The following is a 12,488-nucleotide window of genomic DNA, read 5'->3' as shown; positions in this document are numbered from 1 at the left end:
ACCCCTACAAAAGTGTCCATTAATTATAATCCACATAATAATGAATATTTCCTGTTGCTTCCTGAGTAATTTTCCTGCTGCCGTTGCAAACTGGCTCAAATTAAGATCAGCATCTGTAACCTAGACCCTATTATATGGAGCAAAAGGTGAAGTTAGTCATGTTACAGTGAACTGAGTTCACATGAAAGTCATTTTTTCCTTGGGGGTTTATGCATACTAGGAATATGTTGGAACGTAGTCGTAAAACAGCATGCTGTATATAATACAAATATTCTGTGACTGTGACATATGCATCATGCAACGCAAGCATGGTTGGTTCAACGCCAACAGCGCTGAATTTTTTACACTGTTTAATCCACCATGTTCACCGATTCGCAGCCAATCAAAATGTTGAGCGGAAAGAAACGCGCAGAAAAAACAAGGTGGCAGCCAATTGCAGCCAACCCACGTTGGTCGTCTGTATGCATTCGGAGTTATCTGTCTGGAATCCTTCGGATGAGACACGCGGGCTGCTTGAGCCCAAATTCATTCATTTCAGTGGACCGCTCTTTCTCAATAGAAAAACTTTGACAACAACACATTCTGCACGGATTAATTTTTCCCTTGTAGGACAACACCTAACAGAGTCAGAATAAGTGAATTAAAGACCGAATATGACAAAAATATTGACAGCTTGCAACGTCGTCAAATCACTGAGGCAAGGGTGGCTCGCAGCCAGAAGAAGCAGCAACCCTGCTTGTTTGAGGAGGTCTGCTAGGCTCTTCAGTGTTAAGGTAATACATTCGCCAGCTCGCTAACTAGCAATATTGCTTTTCTTTAATTCTAAACGTTTTAATTGAGCAGTAGACAACTTACTTCTCCCAGCTTGCAATAGTTTGCGAAAGTTGTATGTCATTGACCATGCATTATAGCTAGCTAGGGATAAGCTAACATAAATTGTCATTCATTGTCAATAATAGCTAAAACAATTAATTGTTGAGGTAACTAACGTTAGCTAGCTAGCTAGCCCACTAATAAAGCATGCTCGAACTTGCTTCAGTCAGCTAAATGCAGTTGACAACAGGTCAACTTTCTCTTGCATGTGGAAAAGAAACACATGTCATGGAAACAGTCGTGTTCTTGTGTTGCAGTGGGGCCAATAACATTAATGGATGAATACGGTGGCCAATCCCCGTGTGGTGTTGCGTCATGTTGATTTACTAGTTTGGGGTGCAGTTTGGCAAATCTGGCTAAACAAAGATATTGCTCAACATTGCAGGATTACGCAAGGCAATATATTTCCATCAACTTTATTAGCTATATTGGCATAACATTAATTGCCATTTTGTGATTTTTATAAATATGTGTAGGATACGGTATTGGGCTTTAACAACACACACACACACACACACACACACACACACACACACACACACACACACACACACACACTGGATAATCCTAGGCTAGGCCATGAAAAATAGAACAAGAGAATAGTCTACCTCAGCATTCACTACTGACCAGGAGAATATGGCCCCTCATTGAGTGGGTCAGGGGCTGGTGGTAGATAGCTACCTCTAGTTTCCTTTGTTAACGATGAATTAGGCTAAGCCTTCTCTCCATACCGATTTAAGATAGCATGTTATTGTCTGTCTAAACAGAAATGTTCCTTGCATTGTAAAAACACCTCGTAAGGATTACCTACAGTGCATTTGGAAAGTATTCAGGCCCCTTAACTTTTTCTACATTTTGTTACGTTACAGCCGTTTTCTAAAATTGATTAAATTATTTTTTCCCCTCATCAATCTACACACAAGCTATCCCATAAAGACAAAGAAAAAATAGTTTTTTAGAAATGTTAGATAAAAAAAAATCCTTTGAAATTAAGCACAGGTCCATCCTGTTTCCATTGATCCTTCTTGAAATGTTTCTACAACTTGATTGGAGTCCACCTGTGGTAAATTCAATTGATTGGTCATGATATGGAAAGGCACACGCCTGTCTATATAGAGTCCCACAGTTGACAGTGCATGTCAGAGCAAAAACCAAGCCATGAAGTCAAAGGAATTGACCATAGAGCTCCGAGACAGGATTGTATCGAGGCACAGCTCTGGGGAAGGGTACCAAAAAAAATCTGAGCATTGAAGGTGCCCAAGAACACAGTGGCCTCCGTCATTCTTAAATGGGAAAATGTTTGAAACCACGAAGACTCTTCCTAGAGCTGGCTGCCCCCAGCCAAACTGAGCAATCAGGGAGGTGACCAAGAACCCGATGGTCACTCTGACAGAGCTACAGTGTTCCTCTGTGGAGATGGGAGAACCTTCCAGGACAACCATCTCTTGAGCACTCCACTGATCAGACCTTTATGGAAGCCACTCCTCAGCAAAAGGCACGACAGCCGCTTGGAGTTTGCCAAAAGGCACCTAAATGACTCTGACCATGAGAAACAAGATTCTCTGGTCTGATAAAACCAAGATTTGACTCTTTGGCCTGAATGCACCCCAATGGTGGAACAAACTCCCTCACGACGCCAGGACAGCGGAGTCAATCACCACCTTCCGGAGACACCTGAAACCCCACCTCTTCAAGGAATACCTAGGATAGGGTAAAGCAATCCTTCTGCCCCCCCCCCCCCCTTAAAATATTTAGATGCACTATTGTAAAGTGGCTGTTCCACTGGATGTCATAAGGTGAATGCACCAATTTGTAAGTCGCTCTGGATAAGAGCGTCTGCTAAATGACTTAAATGTAAATGTAAATGTAATGCCAAGCGTCACGTCTGGAGGAAACCTGGCACCATCCCTACGGTGAAGCATGGTGGTGGCAGCATCATGCTGTGGTGATGTTTTTCAGCGGTAGGGAATGGGAGACTAGTACTGATTGAGGGAAAGATGAACGGAGAAAAGTACAGAGAGATCCTTGATGAAAACCTGTTCCAGAGCGCTCAGGACCTCAGACTGGGGCGAGGTTCACCTTCCAACAGGACAATGACCCAAAGCACACAGTCAAGACAACGCAGGAGTGGCTTCGGGGACAAGCCTCTGAATGTTCTTGAGTGACCTAGCCATAGCCCGGACTTAAACCCTATCCAACATCTCTGGTGAGACCTGAAAATAGCTGTACAGCTACACTCCCCATCCAATGTGACAGAGCTTGAGAGGATCTGCAGAGAAGAATGGGAGAAACTCCCCAAATACAGGTGTACCAAGCTTGTAGCGTCATACCCACGAAGACTCGAGGATGTAATTGCTGACAAAGGTGCTTCAACAAAGTACTGAGTAAAGGTTCTGAATAAGGGATGCACAATATATCGGTGAACATATCGGAATCGGCCGATATTAGCTAAAAATGCCAACATCGGTATCGGCCCGATGTCTAGTTTAACGCTGATGTGCAGAACCGATGTCAAAGCTGATGTGCATACCTATATGACGCCACGTAAAATGTTGCACTACACGTGCAACACAGCGTTCCTAACCTAGCCCACAATGTCTGCTGTGTGGATGAGCAGATAACAACCCGATCAGTCATTTGAAAGAGTAAGAACATTTCAGCGAGACAACTCAAAAGGCGAAATCCATTAACGCCAAGATAATGGAATTCATTGCACGATTTTGGCTTTTGCGACTGGTCGAGCACCGGTACACACTACCAAGTGCGCTATGTTTCAGATGTTGCCCTACCGGAGTTACACAGTAATAGCGTCACTGCTATTAGCTTCACGACATACTATGGAACGCTGTTTGGGTCTTTGCGTGTCAAAAAAGATACACGTCAAATTCGCTTTTAATTTGACATGTCAAATAACACAGTTCTATTATAGAATGTTGTTCTGAATTTGCACGTGCAAGCAAAGAGCCACCACTACTATCAGTAGCACTGTCATAGCTGTACAAAAAAGTCTGCAAACACCGGCCACGAACGATGTGTCTACAATACCGCGTTGGTAATAAAGCATTATTTGTTCGACCGCAACTGCTGTGGTAGCTAGCTAGCTTTAGTTTGGTACATAGCTAGCACCAATACAACCAGCCTGAAAACAATGACCAGTAGAAAGTGCAGTCATTTTCGTTATTCTTAGTAATGATTTGGAATCCTTGTGAGTAAGTATTAGCTAGGTAGTCACTTGTTGTTCGCCTATTGAAATTGAACTTCAGTTCATGAAAATAAATAGCAAGCCAGCTACTTAACCCTGTTGTGCGAAGCTAAAATTATAAGCAGCCAGCTAGCTTCCTCTGGCTAGTGAGGCTCAACCGGACCTGGTTATGTGCTGTGAAGCTAGCCACAATAAGGATTAGGCACAATAGTGGAATTTGCATGTTGCCTTCAAGATAGAAGTACCTCTTTGAAAGTGATGCAGAAGGTTGGTGGAATCATGCCATGTTTAGACTAGATAATGTTAAACAGGGATGCAATGAATTGGGGGTATCAGTCTACTTGGTGACACCCACAGAACACAACTGTGAAGAGTTTACGCAAATATTGGCATTGTAGCTCTTATCGCGGGACTGTGACTGTGTGAAATCACCTCCCCAGTCATCCTATTGTGTGTATTGACTAGAGATCGACCGATTAATCGGTATGGCCGATTAATTAGGGCCAATTTCAAGTTTTCATAACAATCGGTAATCTGCCTTTTTGGATGCTGATTATGGCTGATTACATTGCAATCCACGAGGAGACTGTGTGGCAGGCTGACCACCTGTTACGCGAGTGCACTATCAAAAGGACCTGTGGCTGCAAGGAGCCAAGGTAAGTTGCTAGCTAACATTAAACTTATCTCATAAAAAACAATAAATCTTAACACAATCACTAGTTAACTACACATGGTTGATATTACTAGGTTAACTAGTTTATGTTAGCATATGTTAGCATATGTTCTCATGTTCTGAGCAAGGAACTTAAATGTTAGCTTTTTTACATGGCACATATTGGACTTGTACTTTCTTCTCCAACACTGTGTTTTTGCATTATTTTAAACCAAATTTAACATGTTTAATTATTTATTTAATATTGATTTTATTTATGTATTATATTAAGTTAAAATAAATGTGTGCATTGTTAATTCAGTATTGTTGTAATTGTCATTATTACATATATATAAAAATCGTCCGATTTAATCGGTATCGGCTTTTTTGGGCCCTTCAATAATCGGTATCGGCATTGAAAAATTATAATCGGTCGACCTCTAATCCGGATTATTTACATTGACCCCCCCTTGATTTTACACTGCTGCTACTCGCTGTTTATTATCTATGCTGTGATAACGTGCGTCTCGGTGAGAGGTGTAGGAGTCAGGCGCAGGAGAGCAGGGATGTCTGAGAAGCGTGTTTAATCATATAGTCCACCAATACAAAAATGGCACAGACGAAAATCCCAAAACTACGCTCACGATACTCAGCAACTCGTGCAAACGCACGGAGGAACAAACACAGTTCCGACACTTTACATACACGTGCGTAAATCGTGAACACAACAAACATCAAAATACAATCGAGTGCAATACACACAAGTCTAATCCCGCACAAACTAAGGCAGGAAACAGGTACCCTATATACACGCAATTGAAACAAGGTGTGAAAAGAATCACAGACAAAACAAACAGAAAAGGAAAAAGGCATTGGTGGCAGCTAGTAAACCGGCGACGCCGAGCGCCGCCCGAACAGGGAGAGGAGTTACCTTCGGTAGAAGTCGTGACATATGCATAGTCACTTTACCTCTACCTACATGTACAAATTACCTTGACTAACCTGTACTCCCGCACATTAACATGTGTACCGGTACCACCTGTATATAGTTTCGTTAGTTTTTATATATATTTGTTTTACTTTAGGCTATCTAGTAAATGTTTTCTTAACTCTTTCTTTAACTGCGTTGTTGGTTAAGAGCTTGTAAGTATTTCACTGTAAGTCTACACCTGTTGTATTCGGCACGTGACAAAATATTTGCTTTGAATATGAATATCATTGTAAAGCACAATCTCTCCCCTTTCCAGCAAAATCAATGACGAGACCTTCACGCTGCCCATCTCTGCATGATTGAGAAAGGCAATGGAGCTCCACCGGGTCTTTTTTTAAATGGCGAAGGGGGAAGCGAAGGCTAGTGAGTGATAGTGAAAGTGGAAGATATGTCGTGTTGGGAAACTGCTTTTTTTTTACCTGATTTGTCCAATTTATCACTTCTAAAATGTAAATAGAACTCTATGAAGAGTTGTTATATAATGTCTCATTACATACCTATTTGATGGTTTTTGTTGAATTTGAATTGGGGTTTTAGGGCGGCGCTAAAGTTATCTTCAACAAGTAAACTTCTGCTGTCACGGCTGATGGCTCGAAGTGATTATGCAAAAATTAACTATTGATTAAATTAAATGATGATTGATGAACTTAGAAGTAATTTACACTTACTATTGATTATTTATTGGTAAATAAATACAGTTGAATATACAAGTTACACAAAGTAGGGAACTTTATTTTCAGAGATATGAAGGAATATAATGTTACTTTATATAATGTTAATGAACAAAGCATGAGAATGATTAGAGTTAATACTATAATTTCCAATAGCAATAGATACAGTTGAAGTCAGAAGTTTATATACACCTTAGGCAAATGCATTTAAACTCAGTTTTTCACAATTCCTGACATTTAATCCAAGTAAAAATGCCCTGTCTTAGGTCAGTTAGGATCACCACTTTTATTTTAAGAATGTGAAATGTCTGAATAATAGTAGAGAGAATTATTTATTTCAGCTTTTATTTCTTTCATCACATTCCCAGTGGGTCAGATGTTTACATACACTCAATTAGTATTTGGTAGCATTGCCTTTACATTGTTTAACTTGGGTCAAGCGTTTCGGGTAGCCTTCCACAAGCTTCCGACAATAAGTTGGGTGATTCCTCCTGACAGACCTGGTGTAACTGAGTCAGGTTTGTAGGCCGCCTTGTTCGCGCACACCCTTTTTCAGTTCTGCCCACACATTTTCTATGGGATTGAGGTCAGGGCTTTGTGATGGCCACTCCAATACCTTGACTTTGTTGTCTCTAAGCCATTTTTCCACAACTTTGGAAGTATGCTTGGGGTCATTGTCCATTTGGAAGTCCCTTTTGGGACCAAGGTTTAATTTCCTGACTGATGTCTTGAGATGTTGCTTCAATATATCCACATAATTTTCCTACCTCATGATGTCATCTATTTTGTGCACCAGTCCCTTCTGCAGCAAAGCACCCCCACAACATGATGCTGCCACCCCCGTGCTTCACGGTTGGGATGTTTTTTTTTCGGCTTGCAAGCCTCCCCCTTTTTCCTCCAAACATAACGATGGTCATTATGGCCAAACAGTTATATTTTTATTTCATCAGAACAGAGGACATTTCTCCAAAAAGTACGATCTTTGTCAAAAAAGTACGATCTTTTTTTATGGCGGTTTTGGAGCAGTGGCTTCTTCCTTGCTGAGCGGCCTTTCAGGTTATGTCGATATAGGACTTGTTTTACTGTGGATATAGATACTTTTGTACCTGTTTCCTCCAGCATCTTCACAAGGTCCTTTGCTGTTGTTCTGGGATTGATTTGCACTTTTCGCACCAAAGTATGTTCATCTCTAGGAGACAGAACGCGTCTCCTTCCTGAGAGGTATGACGGCTGCGTGGTCCCATGGTGTTTATACTTGCGTACTATTGTTTGTATAGATGAACGTGGTACCTTCATGCATTTAAAAATTGCTCCCAAGGATGAACCAGACTTGTGGAGGTCTACAATTCTTTTTCTGAGGTCTTGGCTGATTCTTTAGATTTTCCCATGATGTCAAGCAAGAGTTTGAAGGTAGGCCTTGAAATACATCCACAGGTACACCTCCAATTGACTCAAATGATGTCAACTAGCCTATCAGAAGCTTCTAAAGCCATGACATCATTTTCTGAAATTTTCCAAGCTGTCTAAAGCCACAGTCAACTTAGTGTATGTAAACTTCTGACCCCCTGGAATTGTGATACAGTCTGTCTGTCTGTAAACAATTTGTTCGAAAAATGACTTGTGTCATGCACAAAGCAGATGCAGATGTCATGCACAAAGCAGATGTCCTAACCGACTTGCCAAAACTATAGTTTGTTAACAAGAAATTTGTGGAGTGGTTGAAAAACGAGTTTTAATGACTCCAACCTAAGTGTATGTAAACTTCCGACTTCAACTGTAAATACTTTTATAAACGACTTAACGTTAGTCAATTACTGTAAGGTAACAATATTCATATAAAAAATAAATATAACAACTAACAGCAGTTCTAACATCATTTCACCTCTGTCTTCTCACTCCATCATACACACTGAGTGTACATGAACATCTGCTCTTTCCATGAAATATGCAATAACCTTATGTTGGATTACATGGAAATGATATCCATATTTGTGCGTCCATTGCTTTGGCACCATCTTAATAAATTATGTTGCATGAACAAAACAAAAAAACAAATTTAATTGTATTATGACAGGAGATGTCTGGGAAGGGAAAGGCCCAACGAGCCCAAGAAACAGCACTGCTACACCCCTGAACAGCTACAGGTTCCTTACGAGGAGGTGAAGGCAGGGAGCAGCCGGAGGGAGGTGGCTCATGCCTCCTGTCAGTACCTGTTTACAGGGTAGCCAATTGTCCAAAAACATTCCACATAGTTCCACAACTATTGCAGTTGGGTAACATGCCTTTTGGGAATCCAGTTAATTTTCTTCACCTGTGCACAATCAAGAGCAGAAAGAGAGGCATGCAGGAATGTGGCATCTCAAATTTGTCATTTGCAAACAAGTTTAATAGATAGCACCCTTTGAGATTTTAGGACATGCGTTATTGAGATTTCACAATTATTGAACACACAGCTCTCGTGAATAGGTTGGCACAGCAAAGCTATTTCAAAACGTCAACACAGCAAACGCGAGAGCAAAAAATAAAATATCTTTGTCAGCAGGTGACGGGTTTGCTTGTTTAAATGCAGATCAGAGGTTGGCCCAGTGGTATTCTTTTTAAGATTCTGCACATCAGTCTTATGCAATTCATTATTGATTGATTCAGTGTTTGTGTAATTGATGACCACATTGCTATTAGCACACTACTCATGTCAAATTATTAATATTTTTTTATTTGACCTTTATTTAACTAGTCAAGTCAGTTAAGAACAAGTTATTATGTTCAATGACGGCCTAGGAACAGTGGGTTAACTGCCTTTTTCAGAGGCAGAACGGCAGATTTTTACCTTGTCGGCTCGGGTATTTGATCTTGCAACCTTTCGGTTACTAGTCCATCGCTCCAACCACTAGGCTACCTGCCACCCCTGAACAAGGCAATAATGGAATATTAGCCATAATAATATTAATACTAATGCTCATTTAAATGAAAGTCATGAATAATGAAGGTTTGTGCACCGTTTTATGGTTAAGCATGTTTTTAATCTGGGAGAGAAGCACCACCCCTTATGGAAAGACGCTGTACGGCACACAATGAGCGTCAGAGGGGTCAGTTTCTTTCATATTTCCTCTAATACTATTGGTCCATTACCATGTCAATCAACGCTTCAATGGAAACGTAGTTTACACCCCAGATTTTGATGCCAACACAGTCGCTACAGTCCCATTAGTTTTCATTGCAGCCTTGTTTTGAATGCTGCGGTTACGAGGCTGATAATTGCTAAAAATGCCAACATCGGCATTGGCTGATGTCTAGTTTAACGCTGATGTGCAAAACCGATGACTAAGCTGATGTGCATAGATGACGTATTGACGCCACAAAAAATACATCACTACACAGAACAAAAGCAGAAAAATACTAAGCGCACACTTCCAACAACTTAACAAGTTCAAGTCGAGCAGTCATTTGAAAGAGTAAGAATTTCAGTGAGACAACTCAAAGGTGAAATCCATTAACGCCAAGATAATGGAATTCATTGCCCTTGACAATCAACCGTTCTCTGTCGTGCATGATGTTGGCTTTCGCCATATGGTCGAACACCGGTACACACTACCAAGTAGGCACTATTTTTCAGATGTTGCCCTACCGGAGTTACACAGTATTGTTGAAACACATCCATGCTCTACTTGCTATGGGGGTCACTGCTATTAGCTTCACGACTGACATTTGGACCAGCGATGTCAGCCCCATAAGCATGCTGAGTCTGACAGCACAGTGGGTCGAGGATTTTGTACTGAGGAAAGCCGTATTGCATGCTCAAGAATGTACTGGTTCTCATACCACTGCTGCCATTTCAATGGCATTTGAGAACATGTTTGAAACTTGGAAACATGAACACAATCCTAGCGCCATTCGAACAATTGACTTGAGAAATAAGCTAATCAAGTGCATCTGCAGAAGATGTGATACCCTCTGTCATGTAATTGAAACGCCTGCTCAACAAAACTGCCAACACAGACCGTGGGGTTAAAACTTACAAAAGTACTTGAGGCTGTGAACAAGCGATTCGGTGTCATTTGAGCCTCTTTACTGTGTCGCCACCATGCTCGATGCAAGGTACAAGAACCGCTACTTCGATGCAGACAAGAAACAGGGTTTACGTGAAATGTTACAGACACAGCTGGACAAGATGGAAACAGACACAGTGACAGTGCGCACCGAGGAAGAGAGGCCAAGAACAGGCAGAGCTGAAACTTCACTGCTTGACATGTATGTTGAAATCCTGGTTGAGAATGAAATGACTGAACAAATGAACAACAAAACAGCACAGCAAGTAAGTGAAAGAACTAGGTTTTGATGACGTTTTACTGGTAATGGGGACATGCGTAAATGCAAACAAAATAACTTTTTGGTCAGTGTGATGTGTGTGTGTTACCTTTTTATTTAACTAGGCAAGTCAATTAAGAAGAAATTCTTATTTACAATGACGGCCTCCTCTGGCCAAACCCGGAGGACGCTTGGCCAATTCTGCGCCGCTCTATGGGACTCCCAATCATGGCCGGATGTGATACAGCCTGGATTCGAACCAGGAACTGTAGTGACGCCTCTTGCACTGAGATGTGGTGCCTTAGACTGCTGCGTCCGTGTGTGTGTGTGTGTGTGTGTGTGTGTGTTAACTATTTAACTGTACTAGTTTTTATATCAGGTATCGGTATGTTTGGTTTTTTTGGGCAAGGAAAATATCGGATATCGGTATCGGCCAAAAATCTAATATCGGTGCATCCCTAGTACGGAACACTGTTAGGTACCAGTAACATAACACAATCTGGAAAGAGTCAAGGGGTCTGAACACTTTCTGAATGCACTGTGTAGCCTGTCTCAGTGGCCTTGTGATTAAAGTGCCCACCCTAAGGTTGGGAGTTTGATCTGAAGCGTCTCTGCTTGAGACTCAGCATTAAAGAGATAGACGGGGGGTAAGGCCCTGCGATAAACTACTGTCCTGTCCAGGGGGTGTACTTGTAATTAGGCTCCTGCTCCTATGAGCTGTTTCAGCTAGCACAAACCAAGGCTTGTGCAAGGCTGGCTACTTTTTTACTATAGCCTATTGAATTATTAACAAAGGGTCATTGTAATATAAAAAGGTGCCACTGCCATATAATAGGTCTGTGAATGTATCGTAGTAGTTTTCCCACCACGTTCTTGTATTTACACAGTAGCCCAGTTACCAGTCCAACTCTTGGATGTGTTCTGTACTGTGTAGGCTAACGTGAAGAGTAATTTACCAACGCTTTCCAACGGTTGAGTATAATGCTATGTCTTATTTTTCTTCATCCTTGTCCCTCTCCTACTGCTCCTCCTCCTTCACCTCCTCTCCCAGGCCCAGATAGCCCACCTGGTCCTGGAGGATGGTACCCGGATGAAGGGCTTCTCCTTTGGGGATGAACGCTCTGCTGCTGGGGAGCTGGTCTTCAACACTGGCCTGGTGGGGTAAGAGATCAGTCTTGTCTAAATCACCATTAACAGTCAGTCATCATCATTGCTAAAGTGCATGGATCACAGTATGTTTACATTGTGGGGATACAATTTTGTCCTAACCAGGGGACAGGTAAGCAGTTTTTCCAACTCCTATGGTCACTCTCATACCAAACATGACAACAACCAGCACAAATAGGTTACCTATGTGTATCTATAATAACTACACATTTCTAAAGATACCCAGAGGCTTTGACTGACCCCAGCTACAGAGGTCAGATCCTGACCCTGACCTACCCCATAGTGGGGAACTACGGCGTTCCAAACACTCAGGAGCTGGATGAGCTGGGCCTGAGGAGGAACATCGAGTCAGACCGTATACAGGTGGGTCTGTTATGTTATCGTGTGTGTGTGTGTGTGTGAGCATGTCTGTGTTAGTGATGTGCGGGTTGACTCATAACCCGCAGTCCCAGTGGGTATATCCGTGGGCGGATGGGTTTAGGGTCATGAAATATTGTGTGTATGAAGGGCGGGTGGGTGGCGGGCAGGTTCAATAAAGAGAAAACAATGCATCAAAAAATATCAGAAATGTATAATTCTGGGCCTCCCGAGTGGCGCAGCGGTCTGTGTCACAGCTGGCCGTGACCA

At 41.8% G+C, this 12,488-nt stretch overlaps 1 protein-coding gene across 1 annotated transcript in view; it reads left to right on the top strand.

Moving 5' to 3' along the window:
• The first annotated feature begins 483 nt into the window (after positions 1-483).
• The window catches only part of cps1 (carbamoyl-phosphate synthase 1, mitochondrial), a 119,033-nt gene continuing 107,028 nt past the window's right edge, over positions 484-12,488 (top strand). The window contains exons 1-3 of the mRNA XM_055878266.1: positions 484-773; positions 11,746-11,855; positions 12,080-12,224. Coding sequence (XP_055734241.1) covers positions 654-773; positions 11,746-11,855; positions 12,080-12,224 — 375 coding nt within the window. The 5' untranslated portion in view covers positions 484-653. The remainder of the gene's footprint in view (positions 774-11,745; positions 11,856-12,079; positions 12,225-12,488) is intronic.

The sequence above is a fragment of the Salvelinus fontinalis genome, chromosome 23 (assembly GCF_029448725.1).
Source record: "Salvelinus fontinalis isolate EN_2023a chromosome 23, ASM2944872v1, whole genome shotgun sequence".
Taxonomy (NCBI): domain Eukaryota; kingdom Metazoa; phylum Chordata; class Actinopteri; order Salmoniformes; family Salmonidae; genus Salvelinus; species Salvelinus fontinalis.
Note: the sequence above shows the minus strand (reverse complement) of the source record. Positions and strands in the feature narration are given on the sequence as shown.